Raw genomic sequence first — 18,719 nt, 5'->3', positions numbered from 1 at the left:
ATATATATATTTTTTATTTATTTTGAGAGAGCTAGCACACAAGTGAGAGAGCACAAGCAGAGGGAAGGGCAGAGGGAGAAGCAGGCTCCCCGCCGAGCAGGGAGCCCGACGCAATGCGGGACTGGATCCTGGGACCCTGGGATCATGATCTGAGCCGAAGGCAGACGCTTAACGACTGAGCCACCCAGGCGCCCTCCAGGGTCATTTTCAACTTAAAATGTCCTGAAGGTGTTTGGCCAATTGCAGGTGACCGTTTCCCACCATTCCCCACATGTGCCGCACACCTGCTCTGAGGCCCCAGGCTTTCATGCAGAGTACCCCCCACTCTTGGCCACGCCCCTAAATTGTACAGGCCTGAAACTCCCAGGGGTTGAAGAGAAGGGAGCCTGGACAGACCCCAGGGGCGGGCAGGCTCCCCGGAGATGCTCCCTTCCTTCTGCAGTGTGTCCGTGTGCCTCTGAGGCCCTGGGCATCTTGTCTCAGCTGAAGTGTGAGCATCTGTAGGCAGGAGGGGCTCTCATCCTTACGTAAAGACCTTGCTGAGGTGGAAACTGGAAATATAAAGAGTAGAGAGATAAGTAAATGAAGCTCCGTGGAGACATCACCCAGCTTCGGTGGCAGCCTTAGCCCCCTCACCCTGGAGGGGCTCCATGGAGGGGTGTGGGAGTGGGAACCAGGAGGTGCTCTGGGGTGTGTGGGTGGGGTGCTGCTCCAGGGAGGGGAGGGGTGCTCTAAGTCAGGGAGGGGTGCTCCCAGGTGGGGGGGCTGCTTAAGGGCAGAGTGTGCTGGTGGGTGCAGGTGGGAGAGACCTCGAGGCCTTGACTGCCTTTGTGGGGGGTCAGTGTACCTGTTTACCCACCGCCTGCGAGGCTGATGGGTTGGTGAGGAGCCTCACAGCTTCAAAGGTCACGGCACTGGTTTGTGCGGGACTCGGCCTACGGCTGAACTTCCCCCATGCGCAGGAGAAGCTCGTAAGGACCGGTTGGTGACAGAGGTATGTAGCTCGTCTCTTGTTCCTGTGAGCGTGGGTCCGAGCCGAGCCTGTGGGTCCTGGCTACGGTCGGGCGCCGGGCCGTCTGGGCAGGTGGGCTGCCTCCTTGGCCTGAGGGGGACTTTGGGTCCCTGTGTGGTGGTTCCCTGCCCAGGCCGTGCGTTGGCATCTCGCTTTCTCCGGTTTGTATTCCTTTGGGGTGGCTGGAAGCAGTGAGCCTGCACCTGTCTGCGAGCAGGTGTGTGGTGACCACGGCAGGTGAGGGGCTCCCTGGCGGGGTCCCAGGGAAGGGACACCAGGCCCGCTCCTGGGCCCCCTGGCTCACGCTCTGTAGGTTTACTTTGGGGGGAGGATTAGCCTGCCTCGTGCGCCCCCGGGGCAGGGAGGCCCTGGCGGCGGGAAGGGCACGCGGAGCGCAGGTGTGGACGCAGGCAGCGGCTGGGCTCTCGGCCGCGGTGCCTGCTCCGGGCTCCTGGAGCGAGGGGACCTGCCGGAGCCAGGGGCTGGGGTGGCGCTACGTTGCTGTCTTCTGGGGGATCCTCCCCCGTGCCGCCTCCCCCGAGCCGCGAGATGCCTCGCCTGGAGAGCGCGCCCTTGCCCTTGGGAGCGGGAGAGCGGTGGAGGGCCGCCCCCGCTCCGCGCGCCCGAGGCGGCTCCGGCCCCTCCCCCAGCCCCAGCGGCGTTCCCGGTGCCGTCCTCCCGGCCGCGCGCGCAGCCCCTTTGCATGGGGACCGTGGTGGTGGCTCGGCCGCGTTGGCTGGTGCGCCGTGGGGCCCACGGAGCCTTCGTGAATAACGACCTCCAACCCTTGCCGTTTCTGCCTGCAGCCTGGAATTGTGTCTCCGTTTAAACGAGTATTCCTAAAAGGTGAAAAGAGTAGAGATAAGAAAGCGCACGAGAAGGTGACAGAGCGGCGCCCTCTGCACACTGTGGCGCTGTCCCTGCCGGAACGCGTGGAGCCCGACAGACTGCTGAGCGACTACATCGAGAAGGAGGTGAAGGTAAGTCCGGCCGCCCGATGCGCCGCCCGCCCGCGCGCCTGTCTGCTGGGGCGGGTGACCGCTCACGCTCCGCGCGCCTGTCTGCTGGCCCCATTTCCAGCCCTTTCCGTGGGAGCGGCCGCCTCCTTTCTCTCGAGGGCGGGCGCGTGTTGTGTTCCGCGTGTTGTGGTCACGGCCGAGGGCGCGGGTCTCCCAAACCCTGTCCAGTCCTGTGCGCAGGCACCTGCGGGTAAGCGTGGCGCACGCGGCCCCCCACGCGGCCCCTGGTGAAGATGAGCCAGGGCGAGGGGCTGCGGCCTCGAGGTCGGGGGTCCGTCAGGAGCGTGGTGCCTGCGCTTGGAGGGGGCGCCGGGGAAGGTGGGGGAGCGGAGTTCACGGAGCCAGCCGGGACCGAGGGCTCTCAGAGGGTGCGGTGGTCCAGCCCGACCCCCGGCCGGGGAGGGTGTGGGGTGGTTGGTGTCCTTGGAGGGGTTTCTGCTCTCGCCTGGCCATCAGGTGACAGGGGAGGTGGGTGGTGTCCCTGGCAGAGACGGGGGACTGGGGAGGCTCAGGCATGGGGACACTTGGCACAGAGGAGGGTTGGAGCGACCCCAAGTGAAGACCACATGAAGCCCGTGTACGGAGTGGAGAGTCCCCGCCCCTCTCCCTGCCAGCCTCCAGAACGTTCGCCTGCCCACACGCGGGTCCCCAGGGTGCCTTCAGGGGGAAGCCGGGGTTACCGCCCCCCAGCCTGAGCGCAGCTGCGGCCGGTGACACTGCCCGTATGCATGGCTTCTGTCGGGGGCAGCGCGGATTCATACACGTCCAAGGACATAGAGCCCACGGCAAACCCGAGAGGCAAGTGTGAATGTGGCCGCAGCCACGCAGGAAACGGGGTGTGTGTGAATGTAACGTCCTCGGAGAGGTAAGAGCAAGCACCGTGAACTCTGAGGTAACAGGCTCCACTTCTAAGTAAAGAGCTGCAGACGGGGCTTTTGGAACGAGAGGTACGTCCGTGTGTGTCTTAAAGTGTTCATTACAGGGGTTGAACAAAAGTCAGGAAAGGCACCCAGAAAGAATGACCGGAAGGTGAAGAGAGAGGGAATTAGCGGGAGACAGAAAGAGCAAAAGGAGATTGTAGGGTCGACCCCGGAGGCCCCGCAGGGGTGGAGGAGGAGAGGCGACCTCCGGGTGGTGATGCGGGACCTGTTGCAGAGCGTGACCTCGCAGGATGAAGGGGTCCCGCCACGGTGACCAGGCCGACCCTGTTCTGAGGGAGCCACCGGAGGACATGCTGCCTCACGGCATGGGACACACCACGAAGGCGGAGACGTGGGTCCAGGGCCAGGGTTCCACCCAGAAAGGAGCCGGGAGGATTCCGGGCAGGGCGGAAGAGCCCAGGCCCTGGCGAGACTCAGGACTGGGCCCGAGTGACTGTGGGAGAGGGGACAGGATGTTTTTTATGCGTTTGGGTAGGGGCTGGGGAAGAACCGGGGAGAGTCAGAGCCGTGCCTGAGGACAGGGCAGGTGCGGGAGAAGGTGGCCCCTATTAAACCCCGAAAGGTAAAAGTTGGGGATTTCTGCTTCCAGAAGGTGGGGTGCATGTACGTGCCTCTCCCTGGACCTCTTTCTTGGCACAGCTACAATCCTGGATGTTGCGCATGCAGCGACCTTGAGCTCCTCTGCAAGGTGGATGCAAGGCAGACCCACAGGGACCTGGGGGCCCCAGGTGAGGCCCCAGCTGAGGCCCCCAACTTCTCTTTGTCCTCATGTATCCCAGGCGTGGAGTCGAAGAGGCCGGCAACCCAGAAGCACAGACAGGTGTGGACAGACCCCAATGAAAGCCACTCCGTCTGGACAAAAGACCAGCAAAGGGGTGCCAGCCAAGGCCGAGCGGCGGCCAGCGCCCACCCCGGAGGAGGCCAGGCCGGGAGCAGGGACTTTCTCCCCTGATGAACCCGGGTGGGACTGGGGTGTCCGTGGGGTCCCAGGGGAGCCAGAATGCCCGCCATGACCCGCGGGACAGAGGAGCCCCCTTGGCGGCAGCCGTGGGACCAGAGAGCGCTTTCCAGCTCTTGCGTCATCAGAGTCCTGGCCGGAGGGGCTTAGAAACTGTTCCAGGGAGTCGTGTCCGAGATGTCACTCATTTGGCAAAAGACAAACGTAGCGATTTAAGAAGCGGAGTGTACCGCAAGCAGGGTGAACCCGGAGCAGTTCACACCGATGCGTCACCGTGAAACTTGTCAAGAGCAGAGCCGGAAGTTCTGGAGAACGGTGAGGAGAGCGCTTCATCCACAGGCAGAAGGGGGTGCCGGCCTCCGTAGGGCCGGCTAGCACTCGCACCAGCTCCCCAGGAGTCCCCCCCCGCCCCATCATGTCCGGAGGGCCGGCATGGCTGGCTTGGATCACTCTGTGACTACTGAGGACACTCAGGCTCTCGTCTGGATCTCCAGGCCCGCCTGCTCTCGCTGGAAGATTCCCTCCCGTGTCCAGGGAATGGACGCCAGGGCTACAGTCTCTCCTGGAAAGAGAAGGGGCGACTTACTCTGAAGGGGCATGGGGCTGGCTCGGGATCCCAAGAGGGAAGCCATCACATCGACAGGCCGAGGTAGAAATCTCAAGGGGTCCTATCAGTTGATGCAGGAAAAACATCCAGCACCCATTCATGATGAAAAAACTCAGGAAAACAGGATGTGTGTATGAGCCACGATACGCGCCCAAAGTGGGCACCAAAATTAAAAATGAAATTTAGAGTTACTTCAGAAACAGAAAGACAGGTACAAATGGAACCAGACGTGTATGGGATTTCCCGAGCACATAGTAGGGGCGCAGGGAAGCACAGATCTGCATGTGGGGGACTCAACCAGGTCAGTGTGTCATGTATCCCCAGACCCACGCGCCGCTCGATGCAATCCTTATCAAAATCCCAGCGAGTTTCTTGTAGATCCGAAGATGACTCTAAAATGTATATGGAAAGGGAGAAGGAGCAGAATCGCTGGAGAGGAAACGAGAGGAGCCAGGCCGTCTGCTCTCACGCGGTATCGGCAGACGGACCCACACTGACATGCCCCGCTGGATTTCGACGAAGGTGCAGACGCAGCGTTGACAGGGGCAGGACGGTCTCAGCACGGTGCTGGAGCTGCTGGACACCGCAGAGGAAACGTGACCCTCAGCCCACGCTCCACACCCGTATGTGCAAAGATTCACTTGGGATGGACTGGAGCTGGCCGAGATGCTGCGGGCAGGACAGGCGAACCCCTTCCTGGAGTTTGCATCCGTCCTCACCAGGAAAGAGCGTTTCCCTCCGCGGGGCTGACCAGCCACCCGAGCCTGGTTGGCCCCCTCGAGGGACGGCGCCTTTTGGGGACCGCAGAGTGTGCCCCTGGGACGGGCTGTGTGCATTGGCCTGTTGCCAGCTAGGTGAGCCCGGCTTGGCCTCCGCCTTCCATCAGCTGCGCGTAGGCTGAGCTAACGGGGAGGGCCTCGTGCGTCTCTACGGGGGTCCCGCGGCTCTGGGGTAGGACCGTGACTGTGCTTTGCTCCATCCCGGAGGGTGGATGGGAGTGGCTCCTGGCGGCTTTGGAGAGGAATGTGTTTGTCCCGTGAGCTCGCCTTCTCTCACAAAGAGTCTGTCTAGCTCCCTCATGCAGGCCACGGCCACGGCCCACCAGTTCTACAGAGCTAGGCTGGGCATGAGGTGGAGCCCGCCGTCCCCGCGCCACGTGGGTGTTGGAGGGCAGCTCCTGCTTCGGAACCGTGGCCGGGGCAGCAGCGGGATGAGTTTCAGGGGCTGCCACGCGGCCTTTCGTACGGCAGTAGGTCCCGCGTTCTGGAGGCTGCTAAGCACGCCTGCTCCTGTTACATGGGGGACGTGGGTCTGGCTGCCGAGGACGCGCCGTGTGTGCATCTGGGCCTGGCCCCTACGCCCCCACCCCGGCAGGACCTCGTGGGCCGTCCAGGTCCCAGGGTGCCGGCACCGTCTCCAGGCCTCCGTCCAGGGGCTCTGGGGGCATCTCTGCAGCGTGTCTGCCCGGGCACTGCAGGTGCCTTCTCCTGGGGCTCCGTCTCTCCTTCAGCCGCGTTTCTGCGGCTGGGACCTGTGTCAGGGATCGATCCTTTATGCCGGAGCCGTGCGCTGGGCGGCGTCCTCGTGTGTGCAGTAGGTGGCTCCCGTGGGCTCCGTGGCCCCCGCAGGCCACACCCCACTGCCCCTCCGCGGCCGCTCCTGCGGCTCCTGCCAACTGCCTGGCGCTGCTCCCCGGGTCCTGTTGTCCACTCGCTCCCAGTTCTGTGAGCGTCTCCTGCCGTCAGCTGCACTTCTCGGAGCTGCTTGTCCTCCAGAGCAGGGTGTGTCTTCCCGGCCCTCCCAGGGAGCAGGGGGAGCAGCGGCGTGGGGTTTCCCGTCTTACACGGGGGGGCCCACCTCTGAGCCTCTCCAAGCCTTCTCCCACAGTTTGCCACGGAGTGTGTGTGTGTGTGTGTGTGTGTGGTCTGTCGCCCAGCAAGTGGGGCTGGGCCACTTGGGCAGGCCTGGCGTGTTGAGAAGTCGTGCACCCGCCCTGGTGTCCCCGACCCCGTGTGCAAATCCTGCCCTTCCTTCCGTCAGGCCCCGCTTTGCTGCGGGGCCCTTGCCGACCGAGGCCAGTGGTGGGTGGACGTTGTCGGGGGGCCACCTTGGGGTCAGTATAAAAACGGACTTCTGTTGTGTCCCGTCAGCAGTGGTTTTTGGAAGCACTTCCTGTGTCTGGAGCTGGAGCGTGAGCTCGCCAGCAGGCCTCCGCGCCGGCTGTGGTCCCGTAAGGCGGTGGGAGGGCAGTGGGGTGGGTGGTGCCTGAGACGGTCTGGCTGTGTCATCTCCCACCTCGCCGATGCTGGGGCCGTCGGCACAGATGTGACTGCTAGTCACGCGTCCCCTCGGGGCCTCCCACGCTTTGTCACGTTCTCCCCCTGTAGCCGTGCCCTTGACGTGCTGGGATCCGTTGCTCGGCCCGGCGCCCCACGCTGGGTGTGGGCCAGCCGCGCTGAGCTCGAAGGGGTGCGGGCGTCCATTAGGGGACCTTGCAGGACGATGGGACAGGAATGGTAAGCCCTGTCCAGCAGGCACACCTTGTCCCATCTGGAATTGGAACAAGGATGACAGCTGCAGTGAAAATGTTTTACCAAGAATCATGTTACTGTGAAGCAAATCTCAAATGAATGGCGGCTCGCCTTCCTATGAAGGAAGTAGGATCCTCTCCGGAGATGTGCTAGCTGGGTCTGCAGCACGGTGGCGCTAAGAGATAAGGGGGAGACGGGTGACATCACCCCCCCCCAGGCCGCGGGCGGGGGCAGTCCCCGGGCAGTCCTGCGCATGCACACCGGGCACTGTTGTTGCCGCCAAGCACCGTTCACAGACAGGAGCGTGCTGCCTAGGATTCAAAAAGTTGTGAGCAAATGAAATTATTGAGGAAAGCTAATAAGATACTTTTTTATTGCGGCAAAATATACACGACAGGGGCCCCTCGGTGGCTTCAGCTCAGGTCATGACCTGCATCGGGCTCCCTGACCGGCGGGGAGTCTGCTTCTCCCTCTGCCTCTGCTGCTCGCCCTGCTCGTCTGCTGTCACTCTGTCAAATGGATAAATAAAATATTTAAAAAAAAAATATATATATATATATACACGACAAAATTTGTCATTTTAACCCATTTTGACCACGTTTAAGTGTGCGGTTCCGTGGCATTGAGCACACTCACGTTGCTGTGCGGCCTCCACCGTCCGGGTCTAGAACGTTCTCATCTCCCCGAACGGAAGCTCTGTCCCCTTGAAACCCCAGCCCCCCGTGCCGTCCCCTGGCGCCGCCCACTCTGCTCTCCCTGTGGATCTGACCGCCCTGGGGACCTCGTGCACGCGGAGTCACGCGGTGTGTCCTTCTGTGACCGGCTCTTTCCACTCAGCTTCGTGTCCACCTGGTGTGGTCGTGTTGCAGCAGGTGCTGGAACTTTCTTTTTAACACTGAGCACGACTCTGGTGTATACACACTCCCGTTTCGCTGACCCGTTCGTCCATCACTGACGTGGCGCTGGTTCCGTAGTTTTTGACTATTGTGAACATGCTCCTGTGACCGTGGGGGCACGAGTGTCTGTTCAGTCTCTGCTTTTGCTTTACTGTCGTCGTTAGGTAGGTCCACGCCCAGCGTGGAGCCCAGCGTGGGGCTTGAACTCGTGACCCTGAGATCAAGACCTGAGCTGAGATCGAGTCGGAGTCTCAGCCACCTGAGCCAGCCAGGTGCCCCTTGCTTCCTTGTGACAATACATGGAACAATGTTTCCCATCTTCACCGTCTTTAAGTGCACAGTTTGGAGCATTAAGTACATTCGTGCTGTTGGGCAGGCGTCACCACCATCCGCCTCCGTCTGTAAGTCTCTTCCCCTCGTAAACCCGAAGCTCTCCCAACACAAAAACTCCCCCTCCCACAGCCCCTGCCAGCCGCCGCTCTAGCGGGAGTCTGAGCACTCTGAAATTACATAGGAAAAAGACAAAATATTTTTGTCAAGGGTGGAGATAGTCCACTGAAAGCTTATTCACAATTCTACTGTAAACATTAATAAACATTAAAATATTTGCATAATTATGTGCTCAAAAATCCTATAAAAAGTGGAAGACTTATTACAACTGTAGCGTTCAGTCAACTACACTTCCTTTCACAATTTATTTTGTCCCATTTACACCTTTAAACCTGGACACACTGCTGAACATATACTTTGGCAGTTCTAAATAACAAGTGCTTCCACAAAAATAAAACAACAACAATAAAAAAAACAACAACCTAAACCCCCTACTCACCTTGTGTAAGTGGAACCACACAGTATTTGTCTTTTTGCGACAGGCTTATTTCACTTGTGTAATGTCTCAAGGTCCATCCTGCCGTGGCACACCGCAGGGTTCCCTTCCCATTCGAAGGCTGAGTCACGTTCCACTGTGTGGATGGACCACAGTTGGTTTTGCCCCTCATCCGTCGACGGACACTGGGTTGCTTCCGTGTTCTGGTTATCAGGAATGACACTGCTGTGAGTGTGGGTGATTTCTTGGAGATCCTGCTTTCAGTTTTTTTAGGTGTCTACCCGGAAGTGGAATTGCTGGGTCATACAGTGATTCTATTTTTCAGTTTTTTTTTTTAAAGATTATTTATTTATTTATTTGACAGAGAGAGACACAGTGAGAGAGGGAACACAAGCAGGGGGAGTGGAGAGGGAGAAGCAGGCTTCCCGCCGAGCAGGGAGCCCGATGCGGGGCTCGATCCCAGGACCCTGAGACCATGACCTGAGCCGAAGGCAGACGCCTAATGACTGAGCCACCCAGGCACCGCCCCGCACCCCCGATGGTTTTCTTTTTTTTTTCTTTTTTAAAGATTTCATTTATTTATTTATTTGACAGAGAGAGACACAGCGAGAGAGGGAACACAAGCAGGGGGAGCGGGAGAGGGAGAAGCAGGCTTCCCGCCGAGCAGGGAGCCTGATGCAGGGCTCGATCCCAGGACCCCGGGATCATGACCTGAGCTGAAGGCAGACGCTTAACGACTGAGCCACCCAGGCACTCCTTATTTTCTGTTTTGATGGGAGCCATCGGAATGGGTGTGTGAAGTAGTCTCTCATTGTGGCTTTGATTTGCATCTCCCTAGTGACTAGTGATGTTGAGCATCTTTTCATGTGCTTATTGGCCATCTGTATATTTTCTTCAGAAAAATGTCTGTTTTAAGTCCTTTGCCTACTTTTTAAACAGGTTGTGTAGTCTTTTGGTTGTTGAGTTATAGGGGTTCTTTACATATTCTGGATATTAACTGCTTATGAGACGTAAGGTTGCAAATACCGGCTCCCGTTGGTTGGTTGTCATCCCACTTAATTGATTATGGTCTTTGATGCACAAATGTTTTTGATTTTGGTCCAATTTATCTGTTTTCTTTTATTGCCTTTGCTTTTGGTGCCATAACCAAGAAATCGTTGCCAAATCCAATGTCATGAAGTTGTTTCTGTGTTTTTTTCTAAGACTCTTAGAGCTTTAGGTCTTACATTTAGGGGTTGGATCCATTTGAATTAACTTTTGTATGTGCTGTGAGGTAAGAGACCAACTTCATTCTTCTCTGTGTGCAACTCTAGTTCTCCCAGCACCGTTTGTTGAAAAGACTGTCCTTTCCCTATCGATGGTCTTTGCTGCCTTGTCAAAAATCAACTGACCACGTATGTGAGGGTTTCTTTCTGGACTGTGTTCTGTTCTGTCAGTCTGTGTGTTTCTCCTTATACCAGTACCATATTGTCTGGTGATTATGGCTTTGTAGTAAGTTTTGAAATCAGGAACTGTGAGAATAGATGAAATTTAATACTGATCGATGTAAAGAGGCATTTGCATTTGGTTTACACATGCGCGTAGGAAGCAGATGGAAAGGCACTGGCCAGCTGCCGCTCTGTGGAAACGTTCTGGAATGTTTATTGGTGAGAAGCTAAGTATGAGCCACTGCTTACGTGTGCTGCTTATTTATTCTCAAGCTGCTCTTTCAGAGGGAGATTCTCAGCCCTAGAGAGGGTGGGGAAACCAGTGCACAGTTTAGCTTTATTCCCTCTCCCCAGCCCCCAACTTAGAGAAGATGAAATAGAAAACTTTTCAGAATGAGTATATGTCTCCTGCAGAGCTGCCCAGCCCACACGGACAGTTGCTGAAAGCAGCTTTCCTGAAGTTTCCGCCGCTTGACTTGTACCTGCCGCCGTGTTCTGGGTGCACGTCCGCCGGCTCCTCTTCTGTGTGAGCGGGCGATTGACTGCCTGGCACGGCCCTGGGCGGACCAACTTGGGCCCCTGTGTGTACCTTACCTGCACCTGGTAATCCCCAGAGTGACCTGCCTGTTTGGTTCCTCAGTCGGAGAGAGCGTCTGCAAGCAAACACAGTTTGATTTCTTCCTTTCCAATCTGTACCTTTTTTTTTCTTGTCTCATTGCATTAGCTCGGACTTCCGGTACAGTGTTGAAAAGCGGTGGTGAGAGAGGACATCCTTGTATTACTCCTGATCTTAAGCAATCTTCAGGCATCTCGCTTGTTAATGAGGATGTTAGCTGTAGGTATTTTTACATGTTCTGTATCAATTTGAGGAAGTTTCTGTTCCTCGTTTGATGAGAGTTTTTGTCATGAATGGGTGTTGGATGTTGTCAGATGCTTTTTCTGAGTCTGTTGATCTGATATGATTTTTCTTCTTTAGAGTGTTGATGTGTGATGGATTACATTAATTTATTTCTGAATTTTGAATCAGCCTTGCCTACCTGGGATAAATGCAACTTGGCCATCATGTATATTTATTATCTTTATATAATTTATATAAATATCTTTATGCCTTGTTGGATTTGATTTGCTAATATTTTGTTGAGGATTTTTACATTTATGTTTATGAGAAATATTGATCTGTAGTTTTTCCTTTCTTGTAGTATCTTTGATTTTGATACTAGGGTCATGCTACCTCATAGAATGGGTTAGGATATTTTCTGTTTTTATTTTCTGGAAGAGATTATAGACACTTGGTATCATTTCTTCCTTTAGTGTGTGGTAGAATTTACCCGTGAACCTGTCTAGGCCTGGTGCTTTCTGTTTTAGAAGGTTATTAATTCAATTTCTTTAATAGATCATATACCTACTCAGATTATCCATTTTTTTATGTGTGTTTTGATAGTTGTGTCTTTCTTTTTCTTTCTGATTTTATACTCATGAAAGCAACCTTCTGATAATGGATTTTTAAAAAAAATTTATCTTTTCAGGCTCCCCGTTGAGCAGGGAGCCCAACATGGGGCTCAATCCCAGGACCCTGGGATCATGACCCAAGCTGAAGGCAGACGTCCAACTGACTGAGCCACCCAGGCGCCCCTAAAGATTTTATTTATTTATTTGGCAGAGAGAGCAAGAGAGCACAAACAGGAGGAACAGTAGAGGGAGAGGGAGAAGCAGGCTCCCCGCCGAGCAGGGAGTCCGATGAGGGGCTCGATCCCAGGACCCTGGGACCATGACCTGAGCCGAAGGCAGACGCTCAACCATCTGAGCCACCCAGGCGCCCCTATTCTTGTGTCTTTCAAAGAATTCCACTGTGATTTGAGAACACACTGTGTATGGTTTCTAGTCTTTTAAATTTGTTAAGGTGTGTTTTATGGCCCAGAATGTGCAGTTTCTTGGTGAATGTTCATGTGAGCTTAAGAAGAATGTCTATTCTGCAGCTATTGGATGAAGTAGTCTATAGATATCAATTATATCCTGTTGGTTGAGGGTGTTGAGTTCACCTGTGTCCTCACTGATTTTCTGCCTGCTGGGTTTGTCCATTTCTGATAGAGAGGGGTGTCTTGAAGTCTCCAGTCGCAATTGTGGATTCATTTATTTCTCCTTGCAGTTTTATCAGTCTTTGCCTTGTGTATTTTGATGCTCTGTTGTTTGGTACATACACGTGAAGGATTGTCACATCTTCTCCGAGAACTCTTTTCATTAAGTAAGGTCCCTCTTTAAAGTGGGTTTCCTGTGGGCAACATGTAGTTGGGTCTTGAATTAAAAAAAAATTTAGGGGCACCTAGCTGGCTCAGTTGGTAGAATGTATGACTCTTGATCTCAGGATCATGAGTTTGAGCCCCATGTGAGGTGTAGAGATGACTTAGATAAAACTTAAAAAAATGTTTTTAAATTAAAAAACATTTTTGGTAAGCTCTGTGCCCAACATGGGGCTTGAACTCACAACCCTGAGATCAAGAGTGTGTGTGCATGCTCTCTCGCTCTCAAATAAATAAATATAAATAAATCTTAAAATCCCTCAAATTTCGTTTGCGGGAGAAAGTTTTTATTTCTCCTTTGCTTGAAGGACTGGTTCACTGGATACAGAATTGCAGGTTGGTGGGTTTCTATCAATGCTTGAGTGTTTCATTCCTCTCGTGCTTACATTGTTTCTGAAGAAAAGTCCAATATCATTCTTTTTCTTTTTAAAGTATTTTTATTTATTTTTGTGAGAGAGAAAGAGAACGAGCGGGGGTGGGGAGGGGCAGAGAGAGAAGCAGACTCCCCGCTGAGCAGGGAGCCCGATGCAGGACTCCATCTCAGGACTCTGGGATCATGATCTGAGCCGAAGGCAGACGCTTAACTGACTGAGCCACCAGGCATCCTCATTCTTTCTTTCTTTTTTTTTTTTTTAAGATTTATTTATTTACTTTTAGAGAGAGAGCGAGAGAGGGAGCTTGGGAGAGCCAGCGGGGGGGGGGGGGGGGGCAGAGGGAGAGGGAAAGAGAATCTTAAGCAGGCTCCACACTGCATGTGGAGCCTGATGCGGGACTCGATCGTACGACCCTCAGATCATGACCTGAGCCGAAACCAAGAGCTGGCCGCTCAACTGCCTGAGCCTCCCAGGAGCCCCAGTCTGATTATCATTCTTATCCTTGTTCTTCTGTGGGTAAGGTGCTTTTGTCTTGTGGTTTACCTGAAGGTTTTTTTATTTTTTATTTTTTTTTTTTTAAGATTTTTTTTTTTTATTTATTTGCGAGAGAGAGAATGAGAGACAGAGAGCATGAGAGGGAGGAGGGTCAGAGGGAGAAGCAGACTCCCCGCCGAGAAGGGAGCCCGATGCGGGACTCGATCCCGGGACCCCAGGATCATGACCTGAGCTGAAGGCACTCGCTTAACCAACTGAGCCACCCAGGCGCCCCTACCTGAAGGTTTTCTCTGTGATTGTTTACAGTTTGACTATGAAATGCTAGGTGTCAGGCTTCTGTCTTTATTCCGCTTTCTCTTTTCTCCCTGTGTGTCCTGCCTGGTGCTCTCTCAGTCCCGGATCTGTGGTCTGGAGCCTGTCGTTAGTGCTTCTCCTGGTCATCCCACCACATGCCTGGCACAACTTTTGGAATTTCCTGGTCGTTTTTGGATATCCTGTTCCATCTTTTTCATGCTTTTCCCTCTTTGCTTTCCAGTTTGGGAAGTTTCTGTTGATGTATCTTGACGTATGTGCACGCCTGCTGACCCTTCCCTTGGCTGTGTCCAGCCTACAGATGCATCCATCAGCCGTACCCATCCCTCTTTGTTTCTGTTATGGTGGTTTTGATCGTTGGCATTTCCCATCGATCTGTGTTTAGCATTTCTATCTCTCTGCTTACATTACCCATGAAGCACAATGTCCACTTTTTCTTTTGGAGCCTGTAACACATTAATCCCACTGAGTTATTTATAAACTTTATTTTATTTTTTGAAGATTTTATGCATTTATTTGACAGAGAAAGAGAGCAAGAGCACAGGCAGGGGAGATGGGCAGAGGCAGAGGGAGAAGCAGACCCCCGCTGAGCAGGGCACCTGATGGGGGACTCGATCCCAGGACCCCGAGATCATGACCTGAGCCGAAGGCAGACGCCTAACCGACTGAGCCCTCTAGGCGTCCCCAATCGCACTGCTTTAAACTTTGGGTCCGGTGGCCCCTGAGAACAGCCCTGCCATGTCTGTGTCTGGTTCTGGTGCTTGCCCTGCCTGTTCAGACGGCGTTTTCAGCTTTTGGCATCCCTTGTCGTCAGCTGGACGTGACATATGGGGTAACAGGAACGGCGGTGGATGGGCCTTCCGCGTGAGGCCGTGTGCTTACCTGGCTGGAGGATGACTGTGGGGAGGGGTGTGCTCTGCCGTCCTGTGGTCAGTGTGTCTCGCTCCTCCAGGGAGCCAGTGCCCCTGGACTGTGACGGCCACACGTGCTTCTTGCTGTTTCCCCCTTTAGGCAGGAGCTGGGTATTTCTGTCCCTGGCAGAACTAGTTCGCTTGAGGAAGGGCCCCTGTTACGGGTCACAGTCCTCACAGTGCGGTACATTGGCAGGTGTGGGAGCGTCTCCTGAGCTGGGAGAGACTGCTCTAAGAATTCAGAGCACACTTCCTAGCGGAGGGCCCCCCCGCACCCCGCGCCCCCCACCCCGAGCCAGGCCAGCAGGCCTGGTGGTGGAAGGCGGAAGCCAAGCCGTGTTCTGTGTGTGTCCACAATGGTCTGGGCTGATCTTCCCTTTCTCATGGCAGCTTCTCTCCTCACTTTCTTGCAGTACTTAGGTCAGTTAACGTCCATACCAGGATACCTGAATCCCTCCAGTAGGACCGAAATCCTGCATTTCATAGACAATGCAAAGGTAACCCCATCCTTCTGACCCTGACCTGTGACCCCTGGCCTGTGATACCTCCTAACCCCAGCCTCTGACCCTCAGTCTGCTCCAGCTCCTAACTCTGACCTCTGAGCCTCGTACTCTGACGCTGGCTCTTGGTCCTCTGCCACTGGACCTTCACGGCTGGGAGGGAGGACCCTGTCCCGTCATATCATAGGTGTGCTTGGCTCTTGGGCCATAAAGACTGAACCTGTCTGAACGTGAACTTTATTCTCCAGGCTTTGCTCCTTGTGGTTTTGGGCTGTTTTCAGAATTCACATTTTCCAGACATGGAAAGCACACACCACAGGTCTGAATCAGAGCAGCTCTAGAAGCAACAGAGCTCCCGGAGCAGGCGTGGCGGGGCGTAGGGAGAGTTCTGGCCTGTGCGTGGTGCAGGGTTCCTGGGGGCCGTGGCAGGCCTGCACTTCTGATGCGCTGCGTCCCTTCCAGAGAGCCCACCAGCTCCCCGGACACTTGACCCAGGAGCATGACGCTGTGATCAGCCTGTCTGCCTACAACGTCAAGCTGGCCTGGCGGGACGGGGAGGACACCATCCTCAGGGTCCCCATCCACGACATCGCTGCTGTGTCCTACGTGCGGGATGACGCCTCGCACCTGGTGGTCCTGAAGACAGGTATGCACCCGGGGGGGGCGGGGTCAGGGGTCCTTGGCAGGAACAGCCCACATCTTTGCTCTCGGGAGCGAGTCTGGGAATTTAGTGGAGCTCTGGACACAGTTTCTCCAGCATTGGGTCAGCTGCCACCTGAGAGGGGGCCTTCGCTCAGCCCCGCCAACATGTGGGCCCTGCCTTTGGCCACAGGCTTCCCAAAGCTGGGTACAGAGAGGACACCAGGCCATTGTGGAGCTCCTGGTCCCAGACGTCCTGAGCATGTCCTTGTAAGAGAGTCAGGAGGAGCCTTAAACCAGGCACTGGCCCCCAGCCCCCTGCATCCGGTCCCCCCCCCCGCCCGGGGTTGGGAGCCCAGTGTCACCTCCTGGGCTCTCCAGATGAGCTGCCCCCCGACCAGTGCCACAGCCTCTGCCTGGTACCAAGTCACTGAGACACGAGGAGAGACGTCACGCCCCTCGGGCGGGGTTCTGAGGTTGGCGCTGCAATACTGAGCTCGTCGTGGGCTCCCTTGGGTGTTCTGGAGCCGGACAGGGTCCTGATGCCATTCATTTCCAAAGGGCCCGTGGCGGGGGCCGAGGGGGGCTCAGGCAGTGCAGAGGGGAACTGTTTTTCCGCCTGAGGTCGGCAGTTCATGGCAGATCCGAGAGATTTTCTTGAGAGCCAGGCCCTGGTGAGCCTCCTCGCATGACCCCTTGAGCTTGGGGGCCTCTCACGGCCCAGATCGGTAGGGGAGCTGCGGGCCCACCACACCCCTCTGTGCTCTGCTTATCCCTCATTTCCCTTCGGTGCATCTCCTGTTGAATGATGGGCGTTACTTTAGTTTGAACAACACGAAGCTGCCCATATGTAGCAGTTTTAATGTAAAGAAATGGCTCAAACTAGCAGGAAGCCTGGGACACGGATTACCTGGTGTAACATCCCGCTCAACGGTGAGGACCGTGTTCTCCCACTTCACAAATGGAGTAGCGGAGCACAGAGGTTGAGTGACTGGCGGGGGGCCCAGCAGGGTGTGGCGGGGCCGGCCGGCCTGGGAAGTGGCTTCATCGGGGCCCCTGCCATTGCCTACCTGGGCGCGGACGGTCCCGCAGGAGGCCCGAGGTCTGGGGCATCCTGAGGGACAAAAAGCAACGGGAAGACTGACCTCTGACTGGCGCCTGCAGGCGTGGAAGCTGGTGGGTGGGGAGCTGGGCCCCCTGGTTGGTTGTGTGGTGGGACACATATCAGCGTTAATCATTAGAGCAGATTGCTAAGAAAGGGGTAACAGATTTTTTGCAAGGGAGAGAATGAGCGCTGTAGGAGATGCTTTGCCAAATGAGACGGAAACCGGGACCCAGAGCTTTGAGGGCTTTTGAGTTAAAGGAAGAGAAGGAATCCCTGTGTCCTGGGTGTCTTCCTCATTTTAGCAGACGGTCCTGAGACCATGAGCCTGCGCGTCCCAGTGGCCCCAGCGTGCTGGGTATGGGATCCTGCACGTAGGGGTCCTCAGTGTGCTGGCCGTGTTTAGTAAGTGCCTACCAGCGCAGCCCATGTGTGCACGTCTGCGGGCCAGGCTGTGCTGGTGCCTGGGGCAGCGTGGGGGGACATGGGTGTGTGGGGTCTGGGTCTGGCTACAGGGGCTCCGTGGGGCGGGCATTGCTTGGAGGGCAGGTGACCCGATGTCCAGGCGCAGCGGGGCGGGGCAGACCGTGCAGACGCGGAGGGTGTTTCTGTGGGTGTCGGACGGCAGATGGGGGATCTGAAGCCGGAGCTGTGAGGACAGCCTGCGGGACTACGACCGGGAATGCTCACGTCAGACAATGCTGGGGGCCACAGAGCTACTTAAAATGTTCTAGTAGCCACAGTAAAGGAAGTGAAAGGAAGCAAGTGAAATCAGTGTTAACGTATTTTATTCAGCCCTTTGTATCTACGCATAACCAGTATGACCATTATTAACAAGATGTCCCCTGTCTTCTTTGTACTTCCCCCGAGACCCTGTGTGTAGTCTGCACTCCGCATACGGCACTGTGTGCACTTGCCACATTTCACGGGCTCAGGGCCTGTGGCCCGGTGGTGCGGTCCTGGGGTCTGACGGCGGCGTTCGTGGGGCTCATGGGGTGCCAGGCCCCGGGCTCTGCGGGCACACCCGTCCCGAGTGTGGCTTCTGCCTGGTTCCCGGCTCCCAGCCACGTCTGAGCTTCGGGTGCCCTCCGTGCTGGGGTGGGCCTGTCCGGAGACACCCCAGCATCAGGGGGAATGTGAGCTTCACTTCCAGCTCCTGCTCCCCGGTCCCACGCGCTCGTACTTCCCAGGGCGGGGGCCTCCCTCCCTGCTGCGGGCAGGCCGGGAGCTGCCCCGTGCGTCCGCGCCCTGGGACCTTTGTCTGACGAGGTGGTGGGCGGAGTGTTAGAAACGTGGGCCGGGGTCCACATCCCCTCCTGGACTCTGCCCCTCTCACGCCCTTGGGCCCCACACCTCAGTGTCCCCATCTGTCAGGATTGTGTTCATGCCCATGGTTCCTGTAAGCGGAACCCTGGGAATACCATCTTGTGTGTAGACCAAAAGCAGCTAAATATTGGCCATTTCATGTCTCAGCCCAAGCTGCTAGCATCCTCCGTGGCAGGGATGCTAGAGGGCCCTGTAGGGTGGCAGTTCTCGGTGAGCAGTGGCCAGAGCAGCCGCCGCGGAGTGGGGATGGGGGCAGCCTAGCTGGGAAGGTGGGGCAGGGGGCACGCCTGTCCCTTACCTGAGCCAGGTAGGGCCTGCCTAGAGCCTGCTGTCAAGCTCCCAACCTGCTCTAACCTGCTGCGCTGTTGACTTCTCAGCCCAGGACCCTGGCATCTCCCCCAGCCAGAGTCTGTGTGCAGAAAGTTCCAGAGGCCTCACCGCAGTCTCCCTGTCAGAGAGCGGAGTAGGGCCTGTGGAGGCCTGCTGCCTGGTAATCCTAGCCACAGAGAGCAAGGTGAGTAGAGGGTGGGACCTGGGACTCAGGCC

General features: G+C 56.0%; 1 protein-coding gene across 2 annotated transcripts in view; it reads left to right on the top strand.

Annotated features, from left to right (window-relative positions):
* CCM2 (CCM2 scaffold protein) overlaps window positions 1-18,719 on the top strand; it is a 39,956-nt gene that overhangs the window by 17,561 nt on the left and 3,676 nt on the right. The window contains exons 2-5 of one of the 2 annotated variants that reach the window (XM_081800846.1): window positions 1,819-1,992; window positions 15,020-15,103; window positions 15,569-15,752; window positions 18,551-18,687. In XM_081800846.1, the coding sequence (XP_081656972.1) occupies window positions 1,819-1,992; window positions 15,020-15,103; window positions 15,569-15,752; window positions 18,551-18,687 (579 nt within the window). The remainder of the gene's footprint in view (window positions 1-1,818; window positions 1,993-15,019; window positions 15,104-15,568; window positions 15,753-18,550; window positions 18,688-18,719) is intronic. The other variant, XM_081800847.1, reaches the window with a different exon arrangement.

This window comes from Leptonychotes weddellii, chromosome 12, assembly GCF_054177405.1.
Source record: "Leptonychotes weddellii isolate Sample4059 chromosome 12, ASM5417740v2, whole genome shotgun sequence".
Lineage (NCBI taxonomy): Eukaryota > Metazoa > Chordata > Mammalia > Carnivora > Phocidae > Leptonychotes > Leptonychotes weddellii.
Note: the sequence above shows the minus strand (reverse complement) of the source record. Positions and strands in the feature narration are given on the sequence as shown.